This window comes from Stegodyphus dumicola, chromosome 3, assembly GCF_044657685.1.
Source record: "Stegodyphus dumicola isolate Sdum_Otavi_A_Nest chromosome 3, ASM4465768v1".
Classification (NCBI taxonomy): domain Eukaryota; kingdom Metazoa; phylum Arthropoda; class Arachnida; order Araneae; family Eresidae; genus Stegodyphus; species Stegodyphus dumicola.
In genome coordinates this window covers 251,910,099-251,923,930 of record NC_140770.1, presented here as the reverse complement: position 1 = coordinate 251,923,930, position 13,832 = coordinate 251,910,099, and the positions used below count along the sequence as shown (strand labels likewise).

The window sequence follows — 13,832 nt, the reverse complement described above, 5'->3', positions numbered from 1 at the left end:
ATTTTTTCCAGAGTACAATCTAGTTACCGCCGCATGATCAGAATATACTGTTATCGGCGCCTTTCCAAAATAGACTCGGAACTTTTGCACTGCTAACAGAACTGCAAGTGCCTCTCTCTCGGTCGCGGAATAGTTTCTTTGTGTTTGATTTAAAGTTCGGCTAAAAAATGCTACTGGCTGCTGATTTTGCGAAAGTACCGCTCCTACCGCATAATCCGAAGCATCCGCTGAAATTTCTAAATTTTCATCCTTTTCAGGAAATTTCAACACAGGGGCTTGCGTTAATGCTTGTTTTAATTTTTCGAAAGCACTATTGGCTTCGGCCGTCCACGAGAATCTTGCCTTTTTCCTTTTTAATTTTAACAATGGCTCAGCGATAGCCGCAAAATCTTTTATAAAGGACCTATAATATGAACAAAGTCCTAGAAAAGAAGAGAGCTTCTTTGCTGTGTTTGGAGTCGGATACTTTTGTACAGCGATTATTTTTGATTCATCTGTCTCGATCCCTTTTTGCAATATTTTGTAACCTAAATATTTTAATTCAGGGGCTGCAAATTTGCATTTTTCGACATTAACTTTTAGACCGGCCTCATTTAATAAAGAAAACACCTGTCTTAAATCCTGTACATGTTGGTCTAGATTATCACTAGTAATAATGATATCGTCTAAATAGATAAATGTGGACTTTCCGAGAACAGGTCTTAACACAATGTCCATGCATCGCTGAAATGTTGCTGGGGCGCCTGAAAGGCCAAACGGCATTCGCAAAAATGCATAAGTGCCAGACTTGGTTATAAAAGCAGTCTTAGGCACGTCCTCAGGCCTGATCCCTATTTGAAAATAACCATTCGTTAAGTCTAAAGTTGTCATAAATTTGGTTGATTTTATGTTCCTTAAAATTTCTTCTATAATTGGTAACGGATATACCGGATATTTCGTTATGGAATTTAATTTACGGTAATCAATAGCGAATCTCCACCTTTTTGGATGCTCCAAAGGATAATCATTATTTTTCTTACATAAAACCACCGGACTAGCATAACTACTTGAGATAGGCGTTACGATCTTTTTACGTAGCATATCGGTAATATGCCATTCTATAATTTTTTCCTTATTCTTATCATACCGGTATGGTTTTTGACGAACCGGCAATGCATCTCCGGTGTCAATACTATGGTTAGTAACCTGGGTAAATCCTGGAATATCACTAAATAAGGAAGCAAATTCACTTACCACTTGTCGGATTCTATCTTGCTCGTCGTTAGGCAGGTGGTCGAGATTTAACCTTGGCGGTTCAACCTTTTCTACACGCACTGGTTTCATCGTCAGCTTAAGAGACGCTTCATTAAAATCCAGTGTAGCTTGTGCGTCTGAAAGAAAGTCTATTCCTAGTATTAAGTGTGCTTGCAAATTCTTTACTATAAAAAACATCACCTTTACTTGTTCGTCCTTGATACGGATGTACAAAGGTACTTTACCTACGCACTTACATTGTTCTCCTTGCGCCGCTAATACTGTTGTATTATCCGCATTATATATGCGGTATTTGCGAAAATACTTTCTAAAAAAGACTTCTGCCACACAGGAACACTGCGCGCCAGTATCCAGGAGTGCGGTGGCCGGGATATTATTTACCAAGACTTCAATCTTCGGAAGAGTTAAATTTTTCACCATTACTGTATTTAACTTGTAGGAAGAGGGGTTTTCGTGGCCTTCGGATTTCCGCACCCTCTCGTCAGCAGAAATCCGTTTTAGTTTAAATTATTTTTCCTTTCGGTGCTTTCCTTCTTTCTCCACTGGCCTTGAGACTTTTTTCCTGGGTTGCTATTGAACTGTCGACGTTCGCCGGCTGTTTTTGAATGCTCGGGTTTCCTTGCCCACTGATTCGCTTTTTCTCCGTAGCCATGTGCTTGAGTTTGCTGTAGTCTTGGCGTACCAAATTGGTTTCGCTGTTGATATTGGCGTCTTCTTTCGACGTCCGCCGTTCTTCTACTTTCAAACTGGATTGCTAGCTCAAATAATTTTTCCAGTGTAGTCGGATTTCTCAATTCAATAAAGTCTTGCACTTGGGGTAGTAACCTCGGCAAAATCACTTGAATTATTTCAGGATCCGGACGGTTTCCATACAAGAGCTTGAAAACGTGAATTTTTCTTAAAATAAACCTGGAGAGGTTTTCCATTCTTTGTTGATATATACTGAAAAGTTCTGTTTCTAATTTCGCACGATCCCTTACAACAGGGAAGGCTTTTAGTAGGGCAGTCTTGAAATTTTCGTAGGTATAGGTGGGACTTCCTGCTTGACCCAAGAGACTTCTGCCGATACATTTGAACCAGTTAAGCGCTTGGCCCCTCAAAGCGCTGGTAGCTAAGGAAACTTTTTGAAACTCGTGCACGGGGTAGAGCATGAAGTGGTCATCCAATTTTTCCAAAAAACTGGTTACCTGTGAGTTTCCATTAAACGTTGCTTCTGGTTTCATCGAAGCACGCATGGTCTGGACAATATACCCAAATCCTTCCAGGGCGGCAGCTGGCATTTCTGGATTCTGAGCTGTTTCTGCAGGCAGCACAGGTTCTTCTTGAAACTCGGCCATGGTTATTCTTCGTCGGGCGCCACTATCAGGTTCAATGTTTCTTCTAACCTTCTTCGGAAACATACAATGACCTGACTAGAACAGAGAGCTTACTAAAGCTATGTTCACTAATTGTAGTAAGTAGACAGGATACAGACGAAGGGTATACAAAACCCTTTATTTTTTTCTTTATATACAATGACTTCCGTACTTCGGAATACAATGACCCTCCACTCGGGGTCTAACTTAAAAGATATCAAAATAAAACTAAACTCTAATTTAACTTTAGAATAAGATTGGCCTTATAATAACAGAAAGCGTATGTAGCACAGAGACTGTGAACACTACAATACGTTTAATTTATCAAGAGGATTAAAACCTCTGGCCTGGAAGGCAAAGTAGCAACTGCGTAACTTCTAAGGTAAGCGGCCTGCTTCGAACTCACGGCTTCCTCTCTTCTCTGCTTGGCAAAAAGGCCACACTTAAATACTTGGCGTTCGCCAGACAACTTTGCATAAACTCCTTCACGCTTATAATTCTGGCCGGAAGTAGAAAATAAGAAGTGATAGTAAAGATTTAAAATAAAATAAACGTTAGTAAAACTTAAGATCCTTACAGTAGTACCAAAATGGCAACCTTGAAGCAATTTTATGAGGCCCCCAAATACATTTCAGTCATGGATTTGTTTCATGCCACCCAAAATGGGATAGTGGTTAGTGATGTTGACTACCATTCTGAAGGGCCCAGGTTTGATTCCCGGAGAAATCATAGATGTTTGTAAATGCTTAGTGTCTGCGTGGCATGGGGGCACTCTAAATATGTAGCAAGTCCTCTTGAGAGATTGGTGGTAGATGAAGAGGGGCGGGAGACTCTCGAACCCATGCTCCGGGATGCTCTCAATCAAATTTGGGCATGGAACTGAGCAAAGTCATACCGACACCTGTATGGTGCTAAGGCTCTTGCTAACAGCAGGTGCAATCTTTCACTCCTTGCCAAGATGAATTTTGTGAGCCTGTTCTCATGTTACTGTCAGACAAATGATATAAGTCACAACAACCAAATTAATTGAATTTCAAGGTTTTAATTATTTGAAATCCAAGTTCACATTACTTTCATTATAATTAAAAATGAGCATGAACATTATAATTAAAAATGAACATGATTTACAAAGTGATATAAATCTTATTCAAAGATTTAAAGCTACAAATTTTTATTAACTTTAAAAAAAAAAAAAAAAAAAAAAAAAAAAAAAAGACAAGAGTTTTTGAATTAAGAATACTCCCTTTGTTTGAGAATACATTTATAAATGAACAGCTTTTTATCACAGTTAAAAATTAATAAGAAAAGAACCCGACTGATCAGTGGACATCTTCAAATTATAAGAAAGATACTTCTAATAATTTTTTGCCACTGTCTGGACATTCTATAAAATTTTATAAAAAATGTACTTAGAAGTAAATGTACTTTAATTTACATGTTGAAGAAAAGTTTAAAGAGAAAGGGACTATGCTGTCATTATTCATTCTCAAGTTGTGTCCCACTTGGGAATTTCACAATCTGTTTAGTTTTAGTTTAAATTAAAATACGTTATTTAATGATTAATGAAAGATATTAATTAGTTAAAATAAATGTCAAAGATATTAATTAGTTAAAATAAATGTCTGTCTGAAATATTAATATATTTAACTGTAACGTACGTCGTATGTTTGAATCACAAAGTTTACACCCCAAAAATGTCTTACAGTTACCAAACTTCAAATTTCAAATATAAAATTTAAAAAAATTGATTTTTTCCCTTTGTGTTATTATTATTGTTTACATATGTTTTGATAAATATCCAGTAAGCAAAATATAAAAATTTAGTTAAAATACTTTTATAAAATATCAGATGTGAGCACCATATGACTTCCTTGTACGCCCTATGAAATTATACACCTTTTTTGCTGCACTTCATTTAAACTTATTTCTTCGAATTTCATTACAGATATATCTCATTCAGTCAATTCAATTCTCACTTCAGAAAAAGGCAAACATACAAAAAATCTCAAAACATCTTTGTTAAAAACTGTAAAATACAGAAAAACCTAAAACAACATATACAGTTAAAAACAGTTAAAGAAAAACAATTTTTGCAATCAAAATTAATTTCTATGCAAAAAGAAGCAATTCACTCAATGGGCAGGAAGACAAAATTTTCAATGCACAAACATTACAAGTTAAATTCTGATCCCACTAGGCAAAAAGACACTAATGTTGAAGCACAGACTGAATTCACTACATTACTAAGAGCTTCAAATGTAAACAAACAGTTGCCACATTAGACTTAGTGTCACTTAAACTTTTAAATTGTCGATAATTCTATAAAACTATTGCATGCAGATTAACTAAAGGCATAAAAACCTTAACCAAAACATAAGACAACATAAATCAATCACTTTTAAAGCCCAAAAAATGTACAATTTACCAACATATAAGAATAAAAAAAAAAATGAGCTCACCACACACACACACATATATATATATGTAAAAATATACAGTCAAAAGTCGTTAATTCGGACACCCATAATCCAGACCTCAAAGCTACAAACTTTCTGCGCATGCGTCGCCTTGACGGATGCACGGAAGACCTTTACGGCTGCGAATATGCGTGTGTGCATGCACATAATACTTTTATGCATGCGCGTTTAACGTATAACAGATGGTATAAGCTAATTTAAAATTATCTAAATCAGTTAATGTTGCAGATTGCGTTGTTCCTTAATCTTCGAATTGGATCCGGCTTATTATTTTTTGCAGACTGTTAGAGCAATTTTATAAAAGTAAGCTTGAACTTTCGATTATGTCAAATAGAATTTCCGATATATATTTACTAATATGTAAAGGATCTACAAAGCGAAAGTATGTTTTGAAGTCCATTAAACAAAAAGTGGAATTGCTGCAAAAAATGGATAAAGGCATATCCTTCGTTTCTCTAACTATTACGAAATCTGTTTATCAATTTCATGCTGCTCTGCGGCCGTGGGGGGAGGGGACGCCGCGGAGCGCAATGAATTGGAAGTTGATCTGGCAGCACTATCCTTATCTTCAGGGCAGATGTTTTTATTTTATTTGGCTTATAATTTCTTACTAAATGTAGTATTTCATCTCGATGTACTCTGTCTTTGAAATGATTTAAATCAAATTCCTCGGCATTATAATTCACTTCCGATAGTGAAGAAAGTGACACAGAGGTTATTGAAAACGAAAAAATTTTGATTGACAAATTAGTCGGTATTCTCGACACAGCAATTATAGGACTTGAACAGTGGAACTTTGTAACTGAACAAGAAATTATGTCTGTTTATAGAATTAAAGAGAAAGTATTATTAATAAAACGAAGCAACTTAAACAACTTACATTGAAACAAATGTTTAATAAAGTAAACAAATAAATATTAAGCTTTTTTTTTTGTAAATTTTGATACCCTTTAGATCATAATTGTTCTTTATTTCATAAATTACGGTTTCATATTTTTAATTTTATAATTTCTGCATGCCATCTTACCAGATTTAAACTGATGATCTATAATCCGGAAAAATCGATAATCCGGAATTGCCGAAGCCCCAACGAGCCCGGATTAACGACTTTTGACTGTACATACATACACATATTTGGTATGGCTGATTGCAACCAAAAAGGAAGGTGCAAAACTAGATGTTATAGTAGTCTCATGAACAAAATTTCAATGTTCTAATAGCTACTCATTTTTGAGCTATGCAAGATACATATATATGTATAGACATTATGAAAAAACCATTTCTGAATCCATTTTACAATCTATTTTGGAAAAAAGAGTCCTTCATTCTGTCTGTACATACGTATGTCGTGCAAAAAAACTATTCAAATGGATTTGACAGAAGTAAAAATGGATATTTTCATTGAAATATGATACTTGAAATTTTTCGGGATTATAATACTTCTTTACTTTGTATAAGGAAGTAAAAAATTCTGACCTGTCAGCAGTATATAAACTGTGCATTCAACCCACACGCAGAGGCTACTGGTGTAAGTTATGAAGCACACCAACATGACCTTTTATTAATACATAACCAATGAAAACTGTTTGACCTTGTTTAAATATGGATAGTTAAAATTTCAACTGGGATTCAAAGCATCAATTGTTTTACTGTTGCAACTAAGAAAAAATACAATAGTAATACTTTTAAATTATAAGTTTTTGGTATATGCTAATCAAATTGAATGATGATGATTTTATACAAAGATTATGTATTTAACAGCCAGCAGATATAATCTTACGTCACATTCTGTGCACAGACGTGGAAATAAAATTATTTAACAATTATATGAATTTAACCTTTTAGAGCATTTTATTTTGAGTATACTATAAAACTAAATGGAATTATAATTAACAAGCATTAAGACAGTAAAGATGTTCCTCTGTAGACTAGATATGACAAAGTTATCACTTTTGCGATGCACTTAAAATGTAACCATAGTACGAAATAACATTGTGACAATAACACAAAAGAAGCACACCAAGCTTTAAATTAGACAAAATTCAGTCTTTGATTAGCTTTAGAAATTTTTTCACAGATTTTAAGAGACTTGCACAAACATTCAAAGTCTTTTTTTAACCAATAAAAATATACTGCAGAATTTTTCCAAATGTTAGCATTTAATACAATATAAACTTATGAAAAATATCTAAAACTTAAAAAACAGTACAATTTTTTACATAAAATCAAAAGGAACTCAGAAAAAATATACCGAGATACAACTTTTAAATGCTTGTAAAACAGTACGGCTTGAAATTAAAAATTCCTGGTAAAAGACAATAGATTTTAATGAAGTTTCAAGACTTCAGAAAATTTAACTCCGAATTAATTTTTTTATATATTTAGCAGAAGACAAATTTGAAAAATTATACAGGTTTAACAATGGTAAGGAGTGAAAATTATTTTTTTCCTCTTTCTTCCCTTTTAAGAATTATGTTCTGTAAAATTCTAAAGCTATTAGACACTGTGATAACATATAGAGCTGCACAGGATCAAAATTAGAAAAAAAGAATAAACAAATTATTAAAAAATAGCAATATTAAAAAGAAATTAATGACTTCATGCTTGTGTGTAGCTATTGGTGTTCTATACTGGGCTTAATCTGCACAAGTTTGCAGATTGGTTATTTTCTCTCACCTTGGGAAACCAGCAGACTTGGCTTAATTTCCATCTGTTCATAGTGGCAACTGAATTAAATTATTTGATTAAAGCTAAAGAAGCACAAAGTCCTAAAATCAATCTCAGTTTTGATTAACGGTAGTTCAAGGGTCTTAAACTTCTCTTCATCTACCACAGACATCTCAAAAGGACTTTGTTCTTATAGAGAAACTGAAGCCAAAAGCATGATGCTTTGAGTGTATCAAGAGGAAAGTAAAGAGCATAGTTAATGGGTTGGATAATGGGAGGGGGCTTTTAGAAGACTGCTACTTGTAATTTCTTTTAATTGTCTTGAAAAATTGAAACATGATATGCAGAAGTGTTTGCATGAGGGTACTTTTCCCAAGTGGCCTACCAGTGGCTGAAAGGTAAAGTCGCTGAACACTGTAGTTCAATGCAGGGTTTGAATCTCAGGAAACAGCCTAGCTGCATGAGCATTTTCAGGTTTTCACCATTTGTGTAATGTATATACAAGTCAGTTTTAATTAGAAAACCCTTCATGCATACCTTTCCTTAGGCAGGAAGTCCTTGTGTGCTTGCCATAAAAAACTAAAACAAACCAACCCAATGCAAAAAATGCCTTTTAATCTTATATAAAGTTTTAATAACTTTACAAACTTTTTTTTAACAAATTAACAATGTGCCAAAAGATGCTTGAGTAATAATACCTTTTAATATTATATAAAGTTTTAATAACTTCACAAACTTTTTTTAACAAATTAACAATGCACCAAAAAACAAGCTTGAGTAATAATACAGCAGAGTCCTGAAAACTCGGCCTAATGTGAAACAAAAAGGGCGACCAAGTTTGTGAAAATGCCGAGTTATCGGGAAATATTTTAAAATGTACGAGTGCTTCCTCCAGAAATACAGTACTTTTATGTATTGGTTGCTTGAGAATAGAACAGCTTACCAAGAATTCAATATTGTAATTCAAACTACCAGAACTTAAACAAAGGAAAAGTACGTACTTTATAAAGATATAGAGCCTTTACTAATGAAAATTAATGAATGCATACTGTACAGTAATTTGCTTGATAAGACAGACCCTAGAAAAATACTTTATGAAGGAATAAAGCTGGAACCATTATTGGACGTCATTTTCATTGGCTTCTGCACATCTAGGAACTGATTTTAAGAGGTCGAGTAAGTATACATTTTCTACATCATCATGTTCAATGAACTCATTTCCCTCATGATCAAGGAGTTTTTGCCAGGAATGAACCAGTGTTAACTCATTCCAGGCATCCGCCTCCCATCCAACTATATCTAATAGTTAAGACACAATAACACGCTGAATAAATATTAATTCAGAACAACAAAAATCAGCGTTATTTACAATATTTCCACAGGACTAGTTTCGATGGTTTTACCGAACCACCATCCTCAGCTGCAAAACCGTAAATGATTTTGCAGTTTTGCAGCTGAGGATGGTGGTTCGGTAAAACCATCGAAACTAGTCCTGTGGAAATATTGTAAATAACTCTGATTTTTGTTGTTTCACTTCTGAATTAATATATCTAATAGGTTAATTTTTTAATACATATAAGTCACTAACATCGAATTATGCAACATGGCTAAGAAATCTACTAACCCTGGTAAATGCTGTGTAGACTGAACAGCTGAATGTGTGCCGGCACCAGTCATATGTTGGAGGATGGTAGTGAGACGTAAGACAAAGGAACGCAGAAAGAAGGGGACACATGCACATGAGTTTTTTTTTACCTGTGGGGGGTGTAGCCGAGTTATCTGGACTGCCGGGTTATTGAGTACCGAGTTTTCAGGACTCTACTGTAATAATATTTTAATTTACTGGCACCATTATATTAATCCTACAAATGCTAGACCAATACTAAACAAAAATTTTACAATGGATGTACATAATACACATATTTGAGACATTTATTAATTATACTAACTATATATTATGTTACAATAAACTATTTTGCATTTTATAAAGACTTGCAAAACTGTAATTTGCCATGTTTTAAGAAATGAGGCTCAGGCCTTATGACTACATTTACTCATGTTCCTTTAATCAATGTCTATATCCTATTTTGAAAAGAATATATAGTATATATACTGATATTTTATAAACATAGAAAATTTCCAAGAGTTTTACAACATAACTATTAAAAATCTTTAAATATTTGACACTAAAAATAATGAATATAGGTACAAATTAACTTTTAGGCTCATTTTTACGAGACTGAAAGTTATATATATACAGTCAAAAGTCGTTAATTCAAACACCCATAATCCGGAATGATCTATAATCCGGACCTCAAAGCTAAAAACTTTCTGCGCATGCGCCGCATTGACACATGCGCATAGGCGTTTACGCGTGCGACTGCGCATATGCATGTGCGCAAGTGCAGAATACGTTTTCGCGTGCGCGTTTTATGTATAACGGACGGTATCAGCTAAAATTATGTAATTATCTATTTCAGTTAAAGTTGATGATTGCGTTGTTCCTTAATCTTCGAATTGGATCCGGTTTATTATTTTTTGCAGACTGTAAGAGCAATTTTATAAAAGTAAACTTGAACTTTTGATTATGTCAAATAAAATTTCCGATGCTGGAGCTCCCAAAGGATCTACAAAACGAAAATATGTTTCGATCTCCATCAAACAAAAAGTGGAATTGCTGCAAAAAAAGGATAAAGACATGAAGAAGGTGACAGAGAGGTTAATGAAAACGAAAAAATTTCAATTCACAAGTTAGTCGGTATTCTCGGCACAGCAATTACGGGACTTGAACAGCGGAACTTTGTAACTGAACAAGAAATTATGTCTGTTTATAGAATTAAAGAGAAAGTATTATCACATAAAACAAAGCAACTTAAACAACTTACATTGAAAGAAATGTTTAATAAAGTAAATAAATAAATATTAAGCTTTTTTTTGTAAATTTTGATACCCTTTAGATCATAATTGTTCTTTATTTCATAAATTACGGTTTCATATTTTTAATTTTAGAATTTCTCATGCCATCTTACGAGATTTAAACTGATGATCTGTAATCCGGAAAAATCGATAATCCGGAATCGCCGAAGTCCCGACGAGTCCGGATTAACGACTTTTGACTATATATATTATAAATGCAGGTATATACATATGATCAACTACTTACTTGTACGTATGACCAGAAATTTCATTTCGAACAACCACATGTTCAACCATCCATTTAGGAGACATTCCAGTATTATCATGCCCAATTCGTAATGTAGTTAAAATACCCAAATTTTTTTGCTACAAAGAAAACGTTTATAGTAAAACTCATATATTTTAAGAGAAAAACATTATACTTAAATTGACATTAATAATCATGGAAATTTTAATTACTTTAAGGTAAAAAGTTAAACCAAAAAGAAATAGATAAACAAAATATATATATCCAACTTTTTCTTCTTAATTGCTTATACATTTATTATAAAATGCTAAGTAAGTGAACATGAAGTAATTGCACTTTGTTTCCTCTACAGATAGATATTATTTAGCCTACAACCTTTCTTGTTATAGTGCAACCTTTTCGTGTTATAACATAACTATGATCTTATCTTGTTATTACATAAATAATGATCATTATACGTACAAAATAAAATGCTACAGCTATAAATTTAAAATTTTATTTATATAGGATTAATACACTTATCTTGGAAAATCAAAAATGTACTGACGTTTTACAGAACAATATATACACTGAAATAAAAGTTTCTTTTATTTTTTAAATCTTAAAAATACATTTGGCAGTTATTTTTAAATATTAGCCTTCAAAGCATATATATAAGTTTTATAATTGCACGGTAGATTAAATTTTTAGAATTAAAATACACCGATAAAATGTTTTTGCTCTTGGTATTTCAAAAATATCATTTCTGATGCTCAGATTTTTTAACCACTATTGAGAAGCAGACTGAAAATAATAAAATAAATTAGTTAAGCTAGAGAAACCAATATAAATCAGAGCAATTCAAGTAAATTTGCTGAACTGTAGTTCTAAAGTTAAAGAAACATAGTCATCTTCTACAGCTGTAGAAATGAAAACAAGGGAAAGAGAAACATGCCTATTGTTCTCATACAGGTAAGTTTCGTTTCTTTTTTACCACTTTCACTTCACAGCTAAAAAATGTTGTGCTTAACTTTTGAAACTATAATACTGCAAATTTACCCCAACTCTATGGATTCATGTAGCTATTACTGGTTGCTTCAGCATTTAGTTCTTTGGCATGTTCTTCAGTAACAATTATTTGCTATGTAATATTGCAGCTTGTTTACTTTCATACATTATTTAAAAAATAGTGAAATGAAATAATACTGATATTACCTCTTCCTATCTAGCACAAAATATTTAATTTTTAATATTAATTTCAAAATGCTCATATTCTTTATGGTAAAAACTCAAGATGATATTAAAAATGCCATTTTCCAATATTCTGTCATTTTTATTAAAAAGTACAAATGCTCACTTCTTAATTAGCTCTGCCTATTTCAAAAACCATAGCTTTTCAAGCAATAATGAAATGAATCAATAATACCGACACAACATTATTTATAATATTTTTTTTTTTTTTTTCTGTAGCATACTTAAAAAGGGTAGAAGCAGACTTTGCTGTGCTTAAACTTTGATCTTAGACATCCAATTAAAAAATTCTTCAAATAACTTCTAATTACAAAATTTTACTTTTTTATAGCCTCGGTAAGGCCAAAAGTCCAATAAATAAAACGCTCATTTCTTTTCATTAAGCAGAAACAAAATCCATGCAATTATTAGTTCCTTACTGCCAAATACAAAATTAATAATGAAAGTTGTTTTTTCCAGTACTGAACCATTACTTGCCAAAAAAAAAGCAACTTTTATTTTACAGTTTCTCTTTCAGTCAAACAAAACTTGATCAAAATATCTTAATAAGGTCTGTAAAGTAGTAAAAGTCAATAACTTCATATTTACAATGTTAGCAATTTTTGCATATAAAGATGCAGAATATTTTTCATTTAACTTGTAAAAGCATAATGAATTCATTAATTACATCAAAGTTTCAAAAAATACAAATGTTGGATTTCAGAAATAATGAATGAAGTACACACAAAAAACATTTTGTGGATCAACGTGAAAATAAAAGTGATGGATTACCTCAAAAACTATTTCCAGGGTTTGCCTTGGTAAAGCAATTTGTTTAGTCTCTCCTAAGGTTCCTGCAACAATTATCCACGCATTGGCAGTAGTAGTTGACGCACTCAGCTTCCGACTTGGAAATACAACAACACGATAATGCATAACTGGAAAAGAAAAGTGCTGATACAGACACTGGGATTAATAAACAGTGCAACATATACATCTGACATTAAGTTGGATCATAAAGTTACACTGCATAATTAAAGAGACAAAAGCAAGTTTTTTCATAACTTGAGCACTGAAGAGAAATATAAAGTTTCTCTAAAGGAAGGATCCAAACATAGCTAGAATTGTGTTTATAAGAACGGTACATGTATAAAAATCTTACAGTACACAGCAGTCATTTGATTGTATTAAGAAATTATCCCATATGCAGGGGAAAAAGTTTCACTGGCTGATGTCACATACATGTAAACATCAAGAGTATTTTGCTAACGTATGCAGTGTATGGCAAACAATAAAAATTATCCTGTTTTCAGCAGTTCATCAACATTTAATTTTGCAATCATCTGGGATAAATCCAACAGAAACTTACAAAATGTTAAAAAACTTCTTGCTACAAACAGGAATAAGAGATTAAAATATACCATTTAAAGAAAGTAGTCAGGAGGTTGGAAACAACAAATTAGCAAGCAGCCAGTCACAGCATGTATAACAGAAGTTTTTTATTGGGACGACAATGCCCCAAGCATTAATCAATTAATGGATGGAGAAATCTGTAGTATGGTTCTAGATCCAGAAAATACCGCTTCTGATAGTGAAGAAAGCAACAGAGAGGTTATTGAAAACAAAAAAATTTTGATTCACAAGTTAGTTGGTATTCTCGACACAGCAATTACAGGACTTGAACAATGGAACTTTGTAACTGAACAA

At 32.8% G+C, this 13,832-nt stretch overlaps 1 protein-coding gene across 7 annotated transcripts in view; it reads right to left on the bottom strand.

Moving 5' to 3' along the window:
• The window catches only part of pns (DENN domain containing pinstripe), a 116,768-nt gene that overhangs the window by 25,332 nt on the left and 77,604 nt on the right, over positions 1-13,832 (bottom strand). For all 7 annotated transcript variants that reach the window (XR_015040440.1, XM_035358893.2, XM_085814043.1 and 4 more), the window contains 2 exons: positions 12,918-13,063; positions 10,917-11,035 (listed from right to left, as the gene is read on the bottom strand). Coding sequence is in view for 6 of the 7 variants with exons in the window: in XM_035358893.2 (XP_035214784.1) it covers positions 10,917-11,035; positions 12,918-13,063 (265 nt within the window). In the remaining variant the exon portion in view is untranslated. The remainder of the gene's footprint in view (positions 1-10,916; positions 11,036-12,917; positions 13,064-13,832) is intronic.